We start from the raw sequence: 14150 nt of genomic DNA on the forward strand, positions 1-14150 counted from the left end.
CAGCTGAGGAGAAGAGGGAGCAGTGGAGAAATGAAGGCCACGGGTTTAGATTGGAGAGGGACAGTTCTCTGAAAATGTCTCCTTTGTTAGGACTTTAATTTGCATTACTTGGCAAAGCCTTAAAGGTGGCCTAGGACAGCAGATAAAAACAGGTTTTGTGTCATGTAATGTTTTACATCTTAGGCTCGCTTACTTGTCAAACATACAGGCTGTAGACAACTCAGACAGAGTGTAGACAATGCATGGCAGAGGTCTTTGTTTAATCAGCAGCAAATTTGCGGCCAGTCTGTCTTCTACACAACTCCAAGTCACTTGGGAATACATAGACCTGCTCCTACCTCCAAGAAAAAGGAATATAAAATAATTTTGACAGTGCTAAGGAGAAGCTGGATTGTGAGCCCTCCCACATTCCTTCTGTTCTTTAGCTAGGAACAAATCTTCCTTCACTACCAGAATGACTATTTAAGGTAGGAAAGTGATAAAGAGCAGACACAGCCATAACTTGGATAGGGCTCATTTGATAAGTGCTTGCTTCGAGCATCCTTGAAGCCCTCACGTCACATAAAGCAGTCATGTAATCCTAGCACTGAGAAGCTGGAGACAGGAGCACCAGATATTCAAGCTGATTCTTGGCTGATCTTCAGCTGGAGATTAATTTAGAATAAAATAGATGCTGCGCCCCCTAAAAGAGATGCTTAAAATAGAACCTCTGATATTATTGCCCCCCACCTCAGTCCTGTACTCTCTAAGGTTGGAGTTTTAGAAATAGTGGGCTTGGACTGTCAACATGTGCAAGCCCGTGTTCCAGGTTTCCCCTCACCTGAGAAAGCAGTAGACCCTAATGGGGTCCTACCCACACTTCCATAGATAGTGAGGCTTTACGTTGGAGTTCTTGGAATAAAAGTTTAGGACAAGTGCTATGGAAGTCATAGTGTAACAGCATTCTTAACAGCTTACTTACTGTAACACCGTAGGCGGTGATGGTAAAGACCCTTCCTGTTCGTTCTTTCCCTACTATGCTGAAGGTAAGTGAAGTGGCTGTATACATCAGTATATCAGACTCTGGGTTTGGGCCTTTTTCCTTCTAAGGAACTAATAGCACCTCTGAAATGATTTGTGGATCTGTGCAGTAGTTTATCTTAAACATGAAATCTAGCACTTTATATTACTCAACAAGTAAGTGGTTGCTCTTTAACTTGCTAATATTTTTTCTCTGAATATTTTAAACTATAATTCTCTGAACTCTTCCTTGAATTTTAAGAAAGTCATTTTAACAGACAGTATTCACTTAGATGTTTATCATTTTATTTACTGATACCTTTATTTTCTTAGGATAGTAAGACTTAGACTCTTATAGAAGTCAGTAAGCACATATTTGATACATTACAAATGTTGCCCATCAAAATTAGTAGAATGATTTAAATATGGTTGAAGTAGTAGTTTCCTAATATACTGGTGGTTGGGAGCTATAGAAATACAAGGAAGCAGAGAGCAAACCTTATTAGACAAGAGACATAGTCTGGATATAGAAAGGAAGTCCCTTGCAAGCACCAGGACAATGAAAGTGTCTGATACGCTGAGTTTGACAGAGGTTCTGAACTTCCGATTTAAGTGGAGGTTAATTAAGTGATGTCAGTTAATATCCTTTAGCTCCATTTTCAGGTCCTCATAAGGTGACTGGCAAGGACATGGTGGGGTAGTATGTCATACACTGTTATTTGGAGAACTGGATAGAGTACTATCTTAATGTTATTTTGGCTTTGGCAGTCTTTTCAGGATTTGTACCTTTAAAATATAAGGCCCAGTACCTTAGCATATGACTTTTTTATATCAGTACTTGGGAGGCAGAGGCACATACCTCTTTGTGAGTTCAAGGCCAGCCTAGTCTACATAAGGAGTTCCAGAACAGGCAAAGCTATAAACAGACCTATATCAGAACAAACAAACTAACCAACAATTAATAATTTTAGTCATCATTAGAATTTCTTAATCTTATAAAAACTAAATTTAAAATTTGTAAATTAACTCTATATTTTTTTCCAATATAATGCTACTTATGCTAGGAATGTAGCCCCAAAAAAGACCCAAAAGCTCCTGCATCCGTGGTGGCTTCAGGTGGTGGTCCTTCCATGAGCTCCAGCACAGCCATCGTTGCCTCAGCCAGCTCTAGCTCAACACCAGCCCAAGAAACCATCTGCCTTGATGACTCCCTAGACGAAGACCTTTCTTTCCCCTCAGCCTCACTGGATCTTGTATCTGAAGCTTTAGCTGTCATCAACAATGGAAACAAGGGCCCCTCAGTTGGTTCAAGGTTAAATGTGCCAACTACAAAACCTCGTCCAGGACTGAGAGAAGAAAAGCTAGCAAGTATCATGAGTAAGTTACCACTGGCTACTCCCAAAAAACTAGATTCTACTCAGACTGCTCACTCATCAAGTCTTATTGCTGGTCACACAGGGCCAGTACCAAAGAAACCCCAGGATTTAGCTCATACTGGTATTTCTTCAGGCCTTATTGCTGGTTCTTCAATTCAGAACCCTAAAGTTTCCTTAGAACCTTTGCCAGCCAGGCTACTCCAGCAAGGACTGCAAAGGTCAAGCCAGATACACGCTTCTTCCTCTTCACAGACTCATGTCTCCTCCTCCCAAGCCCAAGCTGCTGCCTCTTCTCATGCTCTGGGAACATCAGAGGCCCAAGATGCTTCTTCGTTAACACAAGTAACAAAGGTGCACCAGCACTCAGCTGTCCAGCAGAACTATGTGTCTCCATTACAAGCCACCATCAGTAAATCGCAAACCAACCCAGTGGTGAAATTAAGTAATAACCCCCAACTTTCCTGTTCGTCCCAACTACTCAAGACTTCAGATAAGCCACTGATGTATCGCCTCCCTTTGTCTACCCCATCACCTGGAAATGGTTCTCAGGGGCCCCACCCCCTGGTTTCTAGGACAGCACCAAGTACCACTACCTCCAGTAACTATTTAGCCAAGGCTATGGTGTCACAAATCTCCACGCAGGGTTTCAAATCTCCCTTCTCAATGGCTGCATCTCCCAAACTTGCCGCCTCTCCCAAACCTGCCACATCTCCCAAACCTTTGCCCTCACCTAAGCCTTCTGTTTCACCCAAGCCCTCTCTGTCAGCTAAGCCTTCAATATCTACTAAACTGATTTCTAAATCCAACCCAACTCCCAAGCCTGCTGTATGCCCAAGTTCTTCTAGTCCAAACACACTAGTAGCCCAGAGTAGCCACTCTACAAGTAGCAACCCTGTCCATAAACAGCCCAGTGGAATGAACATCAGCAGACAGTCTCCCACTCTGAATTTGTTGCCCTCAAATCGCCCTTCTGGCCTTCCAACTACAAAAACTCTTCAGGCCCCTTCTAAACTAACAAACTCATCATCCACTGGAACTGCTGGGAAGAACAGCTTGAGTGGAATTCCAGTGAGTGCACCTGCCAGCAGAGGGAGCAACCTTAACTCAAGTGGAGTGAACAGGACTAGTCTGTGTGGGGGGACAGGAAGTGGAACACAGGGTGCTACTAAACCGTTGTCTACGCCACATAGACCAACCTCTGCCTCAGGGTCGTCAGTGGTAACAGCCAGTGTGCAGGTATGTATGGACTGTGTATTTATATAATGAATGTAAGATTGAGCAAACTTTTGGAGTCACCTTAATGATTTTCCAGATGATACATTCAACATATAGTATGTGTTTAAAATGGGCTGATGACAGCCACACCTATAAAATGTTCTCAGAGTTGACATCATAGAGCTGGGTGAAGTTTTCATTGGAATGTGGGTTTTTTATTTTTTCAACCAAGTATCATGTCTATGGTGCCATACACCTGTAATTCTAGCACATGGAAGGCTGAAGCAGGAAAAACTCAAGTTGAGGCCAGCCTGGGCTATATGTAGGGGATTCTCAGCTAACCTGGCCTGCATAACAGAGGCTTAAAAATAAAACAATAAGACTTTAGACAGTGGGCACCTTAGCTCAGTGATAGTCTCTCTAACATGTGTGAAACCCCAAGGTCAGCCCCCAATACCAGTAGAAAAAAAAATCACATTTACCTTAACATTCATTCTGAAAAACAAACCTTGAATTGATATTTAAAACTTTATCTCTTAGCCAGGCATGGTGGTGCACTACTGCAATCCTAATTCTTGCCAGATGTTCAGAAGTTCAAAGTTATCTTTGGTTACACATCAGGTTCAAGGCCAGCATGGGCTGCATGACACCCTCCCTGTTGAGGGGGAGAAAATCTCACAAACTCTCTTCTCTTACTAAAAGAAAAAACAAAATATTAGTAGTGCAGGGGTTTAACATATATTCACTCCTTTTGTCTTTATAAACGTGTGAGAGGGCATGATGTGCATATTGGGTGCAGTTCTTAAAATGGCCAGAAGATAGCAACAGATCCCCTGGAGCTGGAGTTACAGGCCGGTGTTGGCCTGACTTGGATGCTAAAAACCAAACTCTAGTCTCTGAGAGGGCAGCAAGTGCTCTTAACCACGGAGCTACCTTCCTTAGTTATTAAATCAGATTTTCACATTTGCATTTTTCCTTAAGCATTTGTTCTCTCTAAAATTTTATTTTACATTAACCTTTTAGTTATGTATAATTCTGTCTGCTTAATGTGGGATGCCTGTGTATCACATCCTCCCAGTTTGTTAACTTTTAGTGTAAACTTGCCTCTCAATTAGTGAAGGCCCATTTGCTGAAAGGGACATAAATAGTATTTCCTTCACCATTACTGTTGCACACCTGGTCACATCTTTGTGTGTTGTGACACTTGCCTGAGTGTGTACTTCCTGACTCACAAACTGCCACTCAGAATTCCTTGCATGGTGTTTTCTCTATTAAAAGTAGAAAATATACCTTTAAATCCCAGTATTCTTAGACTATAGCTGTGTTTATCTAATTTCATTAATTTTGTACTTAGGACATAAAGAACCTCAGACCTGACCATTTTTTCAGCTCAAGAATATTATATTTTCAGTCAGTGAGATGGCTGAATGGGTAAAGGTGCTTGCTACCAAGCGTAACGACTTGAGTTCGATCCCTGGGACCCACATGGTAGAAGGAGAACAGACTCCCGCAAGTTGTCCTCTCGCTCCACTTCCACATACCATGGCATAGTCCCCCTGCCTAAGAATAAATGTATGTTTAAGTTTTTTATATATATATAAAATAAAGACCATGTTATTTTGTGTTTGGTAGTTGTTTCTGATTCAGTGCTTTGTTTAGAGAGTATAGACATTTATATACAGACATGACTGGCTAGGACCCTACTGCACTCCTGCCTGTCCCTGAAGCTGAGATTCCCAGCATGTGCTGCTACACCTAACCTAGCTGAGGGCTTCTCTCTCTTTTCTTTTCTTTTCTTTCTTTTCTTTTCTTTTCTTTCTTCTTTCTTCCTTTCTCTCTTTCTTTCTTTCTTTCTTTCTTTCTTTCTTTCTTTCTTTCTTTCTTTCTTTCTTTCTTTCTTTCTTTTCTTTCTTTCTTGTTTTGAGACAGCATCTTACTCTGTAGTGCAGGATAGCCTCAGGATTATAACAGTCCTCCTGCTGCAGCCTACCAGCTGACGAATGACACTTGGACTAACACAACTGATATGTGGTTCATATATTTCTTGGCTCTGACTTCTAAATCATCTTGTACTGTGTTCATTTTTCTGCCTTGTCTATATTTTGAGGCTTTGAAGAGACTTGTTCTTATTAATGATGTGGCTTCTTTAGTATTTTTTCCTCCTGGAAGTAATATATATTCACTATGAGCAAATTTAGAGACAAGACAGAAACCACCTGTGCACATCACCTTTTATTTGTAGGGTGTTTTAAAGCTGTTGTAAAAAGCTGTCTTACATAATATGTTGTAAATACCTTTTTGAAAGTACATGGACTGGAGAGGTGTCTCAGCGGTTAAGAGCACTGGCTGCCCTTCCAGAGGTCCTGAGTTCAAATCCCAGCAACCACATGGTGGCTCACAACCATCTGTAGTGAAATCTAGGACCCTCCTGTGGCATGCAGGTGTGCGTGCAGATACTCATACATTAAGTAAAAAACTCATAAAAATACATATCTTATGAGGTACAGGAACTTAAATATTTGAGAATGTGACTCATCTGTGAAATGAGTTGTCTGAGTCAGTGCTTTAGGTTCTTGCTGCTTCCTAATTTGTGGAATGGTAATTTAAGGAAGTTTCCCTAGCTATTTGCATAGGCTTCATGCAGTTCAGTATAGTGTAAGACTTGGTGTTGAATACACATTTAATAATACCAAGTTATCATTCTTCCACTTATATCATTCCTCCCAGTCCTGTGAGTTCAGGAATACTAATGTAGAACAAATCATAAGAAAATAAAGCTGAGTGAGGTGTTCTTCATCTGTATCCCAGCACTAAGGCAAAAAGATCACTTGAACTCATAGGTTCAAGACCAGCAAGATAGTAAGACCCTTCCTCAGAGAGAGGGTTAAAGGAAAAGGGTAGAGAGGTGAAAAAACTCACACACACTGATTATGGGATTATTTGTTAAAATTATTAATTATAGATAAGATCTAGGAATTAGCCTTTCATTACTGTTCATATTTGCTAAAGAAGCAACTTTCTAAAACTAGCCTTTAATTTGGTCAAAGGGACCGGGCAGTAGTGGCGCACGCCTTTAGTCCCAGCACTGCAGAGGCAGGCAGATTTCTGAGTTCGAGGGCAGCCTGGTCTACAGAGTGAGTTCCAGGACAGCCAGGGCTGTCTCGAAAAAAAAAAACAACCAAAAAAAAAAAATTTGATCAAAGGGGAAAAAATGAAATTCCAACAAAAGCAGTAGTTTCTGGTCGAACTACACTCTTCTCCTTACCATCCACAGTTTTGTTTTTCTGAGGCAAGGCCTTCAGAAAGGCCACTGCTTCCTATGTGCTGGGGCTGTAGGCATGCACCACCATGCCAGTGTGAGGGAATAATGGGTGGCTGCCAGGTGTGGGGTGCCTCACCTTACCCAGGCAGAGGCAGAGCTGCAGAGACTCAGAGACTCTCCAGCCCAGTCCCCAGTGAGCTCCAGATCAGTCAAGGCTACACAGTGAGCATAGTGAGACCTTGTACAAGAAGTAATGAATGAATGAATGAATGAATGAATGGCAAACTTAATTTTATAAATGTTACCATTGGTTATCTTGTAACCTACATTATAAAAATTTCAATTCTCGAATAGCTGTACCATTTTGCTGAAATGGTCATCAGATTTTGGTTAAATATCCCATGTCATAAGTATTGTTTTTGCTGCACTATCATAATTACGGCTTCGTTACTTTCTTACTATAAAATGTTAGGGGAGTTTTCTACACTTAAAAATTGGTTTTGTATATTTATTCTTGCCTTCAAGTACCTTGTTAAGTTGTTCTTCACTGTTTTTCACCTCTGAAATCTGTCTGACTTGCTTGTATTTGATTATCACTTATGCCGAAGGAAGCTGTTCACTGTCTTAAGAATAACTGGCCTGTCAGCAAGAAAGCTGCATGACCAAATCGGGGCTCCAGACAAGTCCCTTACTGGGACGCTCCATTCCCAAGTGGCCTCATGACACGGAAGCCCCAAGGTGCCCGCCCCTCGTTGATGTGTTTCTATCGCTTACTGGATGGACTCAGGAAAAAGTCAGCAGTTTGTTTAGCTCATGTAGCCCTGCGCCTGGGCCCTGCGCCTGGGTAGTTGTTGTCGCACAGTAGCATCTCTGAAGTTCTTTCAGCTGCTGTGGCCTCCAGATGCTGAAAGCAGATGTTCCCTGATGAGGGAGTAAATTAGGGCCTGCTGCTCTCGAAGGCTGCTCCTCCTGTCTGCAGGGCGTCTGCAGGGCTGTCCTAAGCACAATGACAAGACAGGTCCTTTAACAAAGGTTGAGAGGTCACATCTTAATAATTCTGTCCACTTTCTACATAATAACTTTCCTTCCAGAATGTTCTTCCTCTTTCTTGACCTTCAACCTACTGACTTTATATGACCCCATATTTGCCTCTTTGTGATTCTATAAGCCATCATTCAGTAAGCAAACTGAGTACTATGTGCCAAGTTCTCCTGTCTGTGCGGGGGAACCAGGGTGAACAACATGCATTACTGGTTCACATGGGACGTTCCTTTGAGATAAACTAAACACAAGTTTTATTTAAAAAAAAAAGCATGTGCTGTGAAAAGATTGTTAAAAATTGGTTGATGCTAAGATCATAGACTACAGAAGGCCTGTTAAAGGAAATACTAGTGAATTTGAGCCTGAGAGTTGGAGAAACGGGGCACAGGCATGTGTAGAGAAGATGGGGAATTGGTATGGGCTAGAGGAAGCAACAGTTTAAAAAATGCCAAGTGAAAGCCCTCGTGTGAGTGAAGCATGGGGGAGACCCACAAATGTCAAGGGGCCTGGTAGGACTTGGGATTTACACCGTGGAAGGGAAAGTGCCAAAAGGAGGTCTTAACTAAGAGAATGGTATGGCTACATTTCAGAATATTATTCTGGGTGAATGAGAAACAGTTGTCTTACCAAACAGAATGAACAGCTTTATAAAAACCAAGTACCTGCAGGAGAAAAGCAGTTTCCATTCATATTTTTTCTCAAAATGAAGAAAGCTTAGAAAACATGTCTGATTATGGACACTATATATTCTGCCTATCTAGATGATGTTGACAGCTTTTCTATGCTCCCAAATGTTCTAAACAGTGGGATTTTCTACTTCCTAAAGTGTCCCTTAAAGAAACTTCTACATGTTAGTGTAACCTGGAATTCAGTTCCATAAATAAAATCAGATTTGGAAAATTCTTAGTATAAAACATTAGTGCTAACATTTTTTAATTGCTAATATTCAAGTTAATTTTTTGTTTTGTTTTTCGAGACAGGGTTTCTCTGTATAGCCCTGGCTCTCCTGGAACTTACTGTGTAGACCAGGCTGGCCTTGAACTCAGAAATCCGCCTGCCTCTGCCTCCCGAGTGCTGGGATTAAAGGCATGCGCCACTACTATCCGGCCCGGAGCCCCGTATTCTATGCTGCTCTTCCAAAGACATTTATCAGCTACTGGCTAGGAAACAACTTTTTCTACTTTGCCATGGGGTTTGGACTCATCAAAGGATCTAAGGCAATTAATTCTGGAATCTGCCTGCCTCTGCCTCCCAAGTGCTGGGATTAAAGGTGTGCGCCACCACTGCCCAGCTCAAGTTATTTTTAAAAATAGGAACTTGCCCTAATTTATCATCTCTGTCTGTTGTTATGCTTCTGTTAGATTCTTGCAGAAAGACTTCAACCTTGCAGAAAGGTTCAACTCATTTGCATTATTTACTGTTTTCACTGAGGGAATCCATTCAGGATACAGCCTTGGAGACTAATCTTGGCACTGCAATAGATTTAATGATATAATAATAGATTTAAAATGAAGGAATCATCATTGCTAACTTTCAAACTGATACAGGATCCTTTTTATCCTCGTTGCTTTAACTGGATATTTTTTCATAAATGTACCCACTGTGTACCAGAAGCAGCATAGTAAAGCAAAAGGCTGGCAACCCTGGCTTTAACCCTGGCTGTCACTTCAAAGTGGTGAGAATTAGTACTTAGGTCTATGGAGAAAACTGGGTGAAGAGGAAACTGTCCTTCAGTTATGAGGCCTGCAGACTAAGATCACAGTCTCAACACCTGAAAAAGAAATGCTTGCTGAAGGCAGGACAAGCTGGGAGACCCAAGTGATTCCAATTTTAGACATGTCAAGTTCAGTGTTGGAAACCCACGTGGTAGACCCGCATGGTGTTAGTCACTAAACTCTGATACATAGGATTAAACCGGAGGTGACAGGTCAGAACTGAACTTATAAATCTCCTTGGTAACAAAGGAGAGGAGGAAAGAGGAGGACATGGGGGTGTAGAAGCAGAAGGAGATGGCTTCTGCAGAGTGATGTCACTTTCTGTTCAGCAATAGTATGAACCCTGGGATGTATAATATGAATATGCCGCACATGTATGGGAAAGTTACATATATTTTCTAATACATTCAACTCTACCAGGCATGGTGGTGTCTGAGGCATTCCTGTAATCACAGTACTTATGACATTGAGCTGGAAGAATTTCAATTTTGAAAGCCTTTTGGAAGTTCTATCTGGCCCAAAAACTTGCTATGTAAACCAAGCTGGCCTCAAACTCACAGAGATCCACCTGGCTCTACCTCCCAAATTCTGGGATTAAAGGATTGCACCACCACTGCCTGATGAGAAAACATTGACACTTAGAGAGTCTAATTTCAGAAAAGCAGCACAATGGAAGCCAACTTTCAGCATTCTGGGGAAACTAGACTGGAAAATGGAGGAGGCTATCCTTCAGTGGGATTTCTAAAAAGGGATACAAGTAATATCAGATTATTACTGGGAGTTGGAGAGAAGCTAAAAATAACAGTGGAGATTTAGAGAGAAAGAGACTATAGGGTGGGGTGTGGAGAGCCCTACTGTTGGAGCCTTTTGTGGTATAGGTTGGGCATTTATCAGCTCTAGAGAAGCACAGTGAAGACCAAGGATAAGAGCATTCAGAGCTTCAGGTGCTGGGGTGAGGGAGCAGTAGGTGAGGAGAGCAGCGAAGGCTTTGTGCCAGAGGAGTGAGCCTGCAGAGTCCCTGTGGAAGTGGCTGGAATTACTTCCTAGTGTCTGGATTTGGAAGGAAAAGCAGAGAGGGGAAAAGTAAGTTTGGACTTTGAGGCTTACCAGCAAGAATGAGCATTGAACATAAGATGCCGACTACAGTGCTAACAAAAGAGCTGTGTATACAAAAATAGTCAACCGTCACTTGCAGATTTTCAGAACCATTATTAGTAACTCTTTGGATTATATTTTTCACCTCAGTCTTAATTTCTTTGATTTGTTAGAACAGATAAAGAGCCAGTCTACATCCATGAATATGTTAAATCAATGTAGGGACAATGCTTTATTTCCTATCTGTTTTGACCCCTGGTTTCTACACAGTCCACAGCAGGAGCATCATTATTGGCTAATGCCTCACCTCTGACTCTCATGACATCACCTTTGTCTGTAACAAATCAAACTGTGACTCCTTTTGGGATGCTGGGTGGCCTTGTTCCAGTGACCATGCCCTTCCAGTTTCCCTTGGAGCTCCTTGGCTTTGGAACGGACACAGCTGGAGTGACAACCACCTCGGGATCTACCTCAGCGGCTCTTCATCACAGCCTGACTCAGAGTAAGTGGGGCTCTCTTTTAAATGAGCAAATGAACCATCTAATACCACATTGCTATTGCAATGCAATATGTAAGAGAAAGTCAAAGTTTGGGGGTTTCTTAGCATAATCATGACGGTATTTCCTGTAAGTCAACATTTTAAGTACACGTGCTGTGGTATTAGAAAGCTCTTGGCGCTTGGACTTACACTGGTGTTAGATAAGGCATTATTTCTATGTTTGATCTAAGGGGCTCACATCTTAAGATCACTGACAAGTGTGTTTTCCTCTCAGATTTACTAAAGAGTTTACAGCCAGGAACTCAGCATGCAGCAACCCTTTCCCACTCACCTCTGCCTACACACTTACAGCAAGCATTTAATGGTAAGCAGGCTGCTTGTTTCTATTGTCTGTAAGTGTTTATAGGTGTTTATGGGTGTTCAAATGGTAGGAATGGAATGACAAACCACAAAATGCCAGGGAAATTTTCATTTGACTGTCTCCTCAGTGGCAACAGCACTCTTAAGAAAAAGGAAAGGATAAATGAGATCTGTTAGACATGAAAATACAATTTTTTTAATATTGGGTTTGTTTGGTTTTTTTGGGGGGGGGTTGGTTTGGTTTGGTTTGGTTTTAATGTACATTTGATGTTTGGCCTACATTACATGTATGTCAGACCCCCTGGAATTGGAGTTACAGACAATTGTGAGCTGCCATGTGGGTGGCTGGGAATTGAACCCAGGTGTTCTGTAAAAGCAGCCAACTGCTAGGCCATCTCTCAAGCCCAAGACTTTTTTTTGAAGGGTTTTATTATATAGATGTGTTGCCTAAGTATGAATTTATAAAATAACCGACCAAAGTCATAGATGCTGACAAGAAGGCTCAGTAAGCAGGTAAAGGCACTTTAGTTCCGTCCCCAGAACCACACAAAAGTAAATGAGACCAACTCCACAAACGTGTCTTCTCCCTGCCACAGAAACACTATATTGTGCACACTGTTACACACATACAGTTTTTCTTTAAAGGCATTGTCAATAGCTCAGCAGTTAAAGTCACTTCCTGCTCTTACAGTGAGCAGACCTAAGTCCAGTTCGTGCTAGTTCATAACTGTCTATAACTTTAGGAGAGATGATGCCCTCTTCTGGCCTCCAAGCACACACATGATGCACATACATACATGCAGGCAAAACACCCATACACATAAAATTGAAACTAAAAAACTGTCTTTAAACTGGTTTACTCTTGAGCATAGGGCAGAAATTAGAACCATGCAGCAGTCTTGGGGAAATTAATCAATAATCCTGTGATCATTCCTGTGGCCAGCTGCTCAAGGCTCCTCCTTGAGAGAAGGAACATAAATCCTATCTGTTTTTCTGTAGTTGATTTGGTAAATATAGTCCTGATGTGTGGTTCAGTTGGAGACGTGTGCTCTCTACTGATTAGTGTGGATGTGACCACTGACAAGGAAGTAGACAAACAGGATTCTTATTGTTCAAAAGACTCAAATTCTATATAAACTAACTTCCCATGTAAAATAACTTCCTATCTGGTTAACACCACTCTCCCAGAACAAGAAAGGGAAAATAAGTATTTCCCAATAACTAAAATTTAAGTTTAAAACCCTTCACACAAAAAGTACAATATAAGGCATTAAACTTCAATTCAGTTTGAACAGCTTCAGCATCACTTCTCTTACTCCACATAGGAAACAATAGACTTCCTGTGGGAATCTAATAAAAATAACTGATCGAAAGAGTCTTGTCCAGTAAGTAGGTAATAGTAAGAGCCCATTAGTGTTATTCTCTTATCTAAAACAGTCTTTTTATAACTACCCAACTTTATCATTGTAAAATAGCCACAAATGATTTACAAACAAGCAAGTAAAGTTGACTTCCAATATAAAGCTGTATTAAAAAAAACAGATATGGCCAAACTTGACCGTGAGCCATACTGCACTAAACTCTGCTATAAAGAATTTCACAGTTTAATTAATGGGGTTGCTTTATCTTGATAGTTATTTTGATAATTAAACAACATTACTTTGAACAAAATCCTATTTTAATAGTACCTTACCATTTTAATAATTTGGTTATACCATTTCTCTCTACAAATGTATATATTGTGAATGAAAAAAGCCTTGATTATTTAGTAGAACTGTTAATACATCTTTGAAATAATCATTAGCATTGATACAGCTTTTCTTCCAAAACAGTCTGTGTTTTGATTTTGTTTAATGTTTTTCAAGATACTTGGATATATCATGAGTAGACATTACCATGCGACTTAGGATTCCTCTTCTTGTGAAGTTCCCTTCCTTTGTCAGTTTCTCTCAGGCCTGGCTTCTGTTTGGGTCTCTGTTTTCCTTACTAGGGCTCTAAAAACTAACTGAGACTATCTGGTGCCCTTCCTGGGTTGTTAGGTACTGCTCGTGCCTGGGAAACCCTAGCTTCTCTTCTTCCAGTGTTTTTAGAAGTGTTTGGATGAGAGTGACATAGAACAGTCACGTATGTTCTGCCAGCAGGCAGCAGCAGCATTGGTAGATGTCGGAACTAAGCTACCCAGCAGCAGACTGGCATCCGGTAACACAAGGCTAGGACCTACACAAAGACATAGCTGCACTCTGCTAACAACCAGTGTGCTACGTTCACGGTACTTGGGAATTATCATATAGTATGGCAAAATATTTAATTCCACTTGCAAGAAAATAAAAATGGCCTAGTCTTCCAAAGAAATAAAAAAAAAAAGGAGTAGGTCTCTTGAAGGTGGGCATTATGTGATATGATTCCTTTAGAATCCAGCATTGAACATGGTTATGAGGTAAATAAATGGTACACGCCACTGGGATAGTTTCCATAGCATTTTCAATCACTGCCTTTCTACAGAATCAACGTCTATAATACCATCACCATGTAAGGTAAAGGTTATCTATTTAGAAATGTAATTCACAATAAACTGACTCTTTTTACAA

At 41.0% G+C, this 14150-nt stretch overlaps 1 protein-coding gene across 7 annotated transcripts in view; it reads left to right on the forward strand.

The window, feature by feature from the left end:
• The window catches only part of Ubn2 (ubinuclein 2), a 90570-nt gene that overhangs the window by 57148 nt on the left and 19272 nt on the right, over nt 1-14150 (forward strand). For 2 of the 7 annotated variants that reach the window (XM_052173463.1, XM_052173464.1), the window contains exons 14-17: nt 975-1025; nt 2064-3611; nt 10974-11205; nt 11477-11566. In XM_052173463.1, the coding sequence (XP_052029423.1) occupies nt 975-1025; nt 2064-3611; nt 10974-11205; nt 11477-11566 (1921 nt within the window). Of the gene's footprint in view, nt 1-974; nt 1026-2063; nt 3612-4944; nt 5215-10973; nt 11206-11476; nt 11567-14150 lie in introns of those variants that run through there. The other 5 variants (XM_052173465.1, XM_052173466.1, XM_052173467.1 and 2 more) reach the window with 4 other exon arrangements.

This window comes from Apodemus sylvaticus, chromosome 2 (assembly GCF_947179515.1).
Source record: "Apodemus sylvaticus chromosome 2, mApoSyl1.1, whole genome shotgun sequence".
Lineage (NCBI taxonomy): Eukaryota > Metazoa > Chordata > Mammalia > Rodentia > Muridae > Apodemus > Apodemus sylvaticus.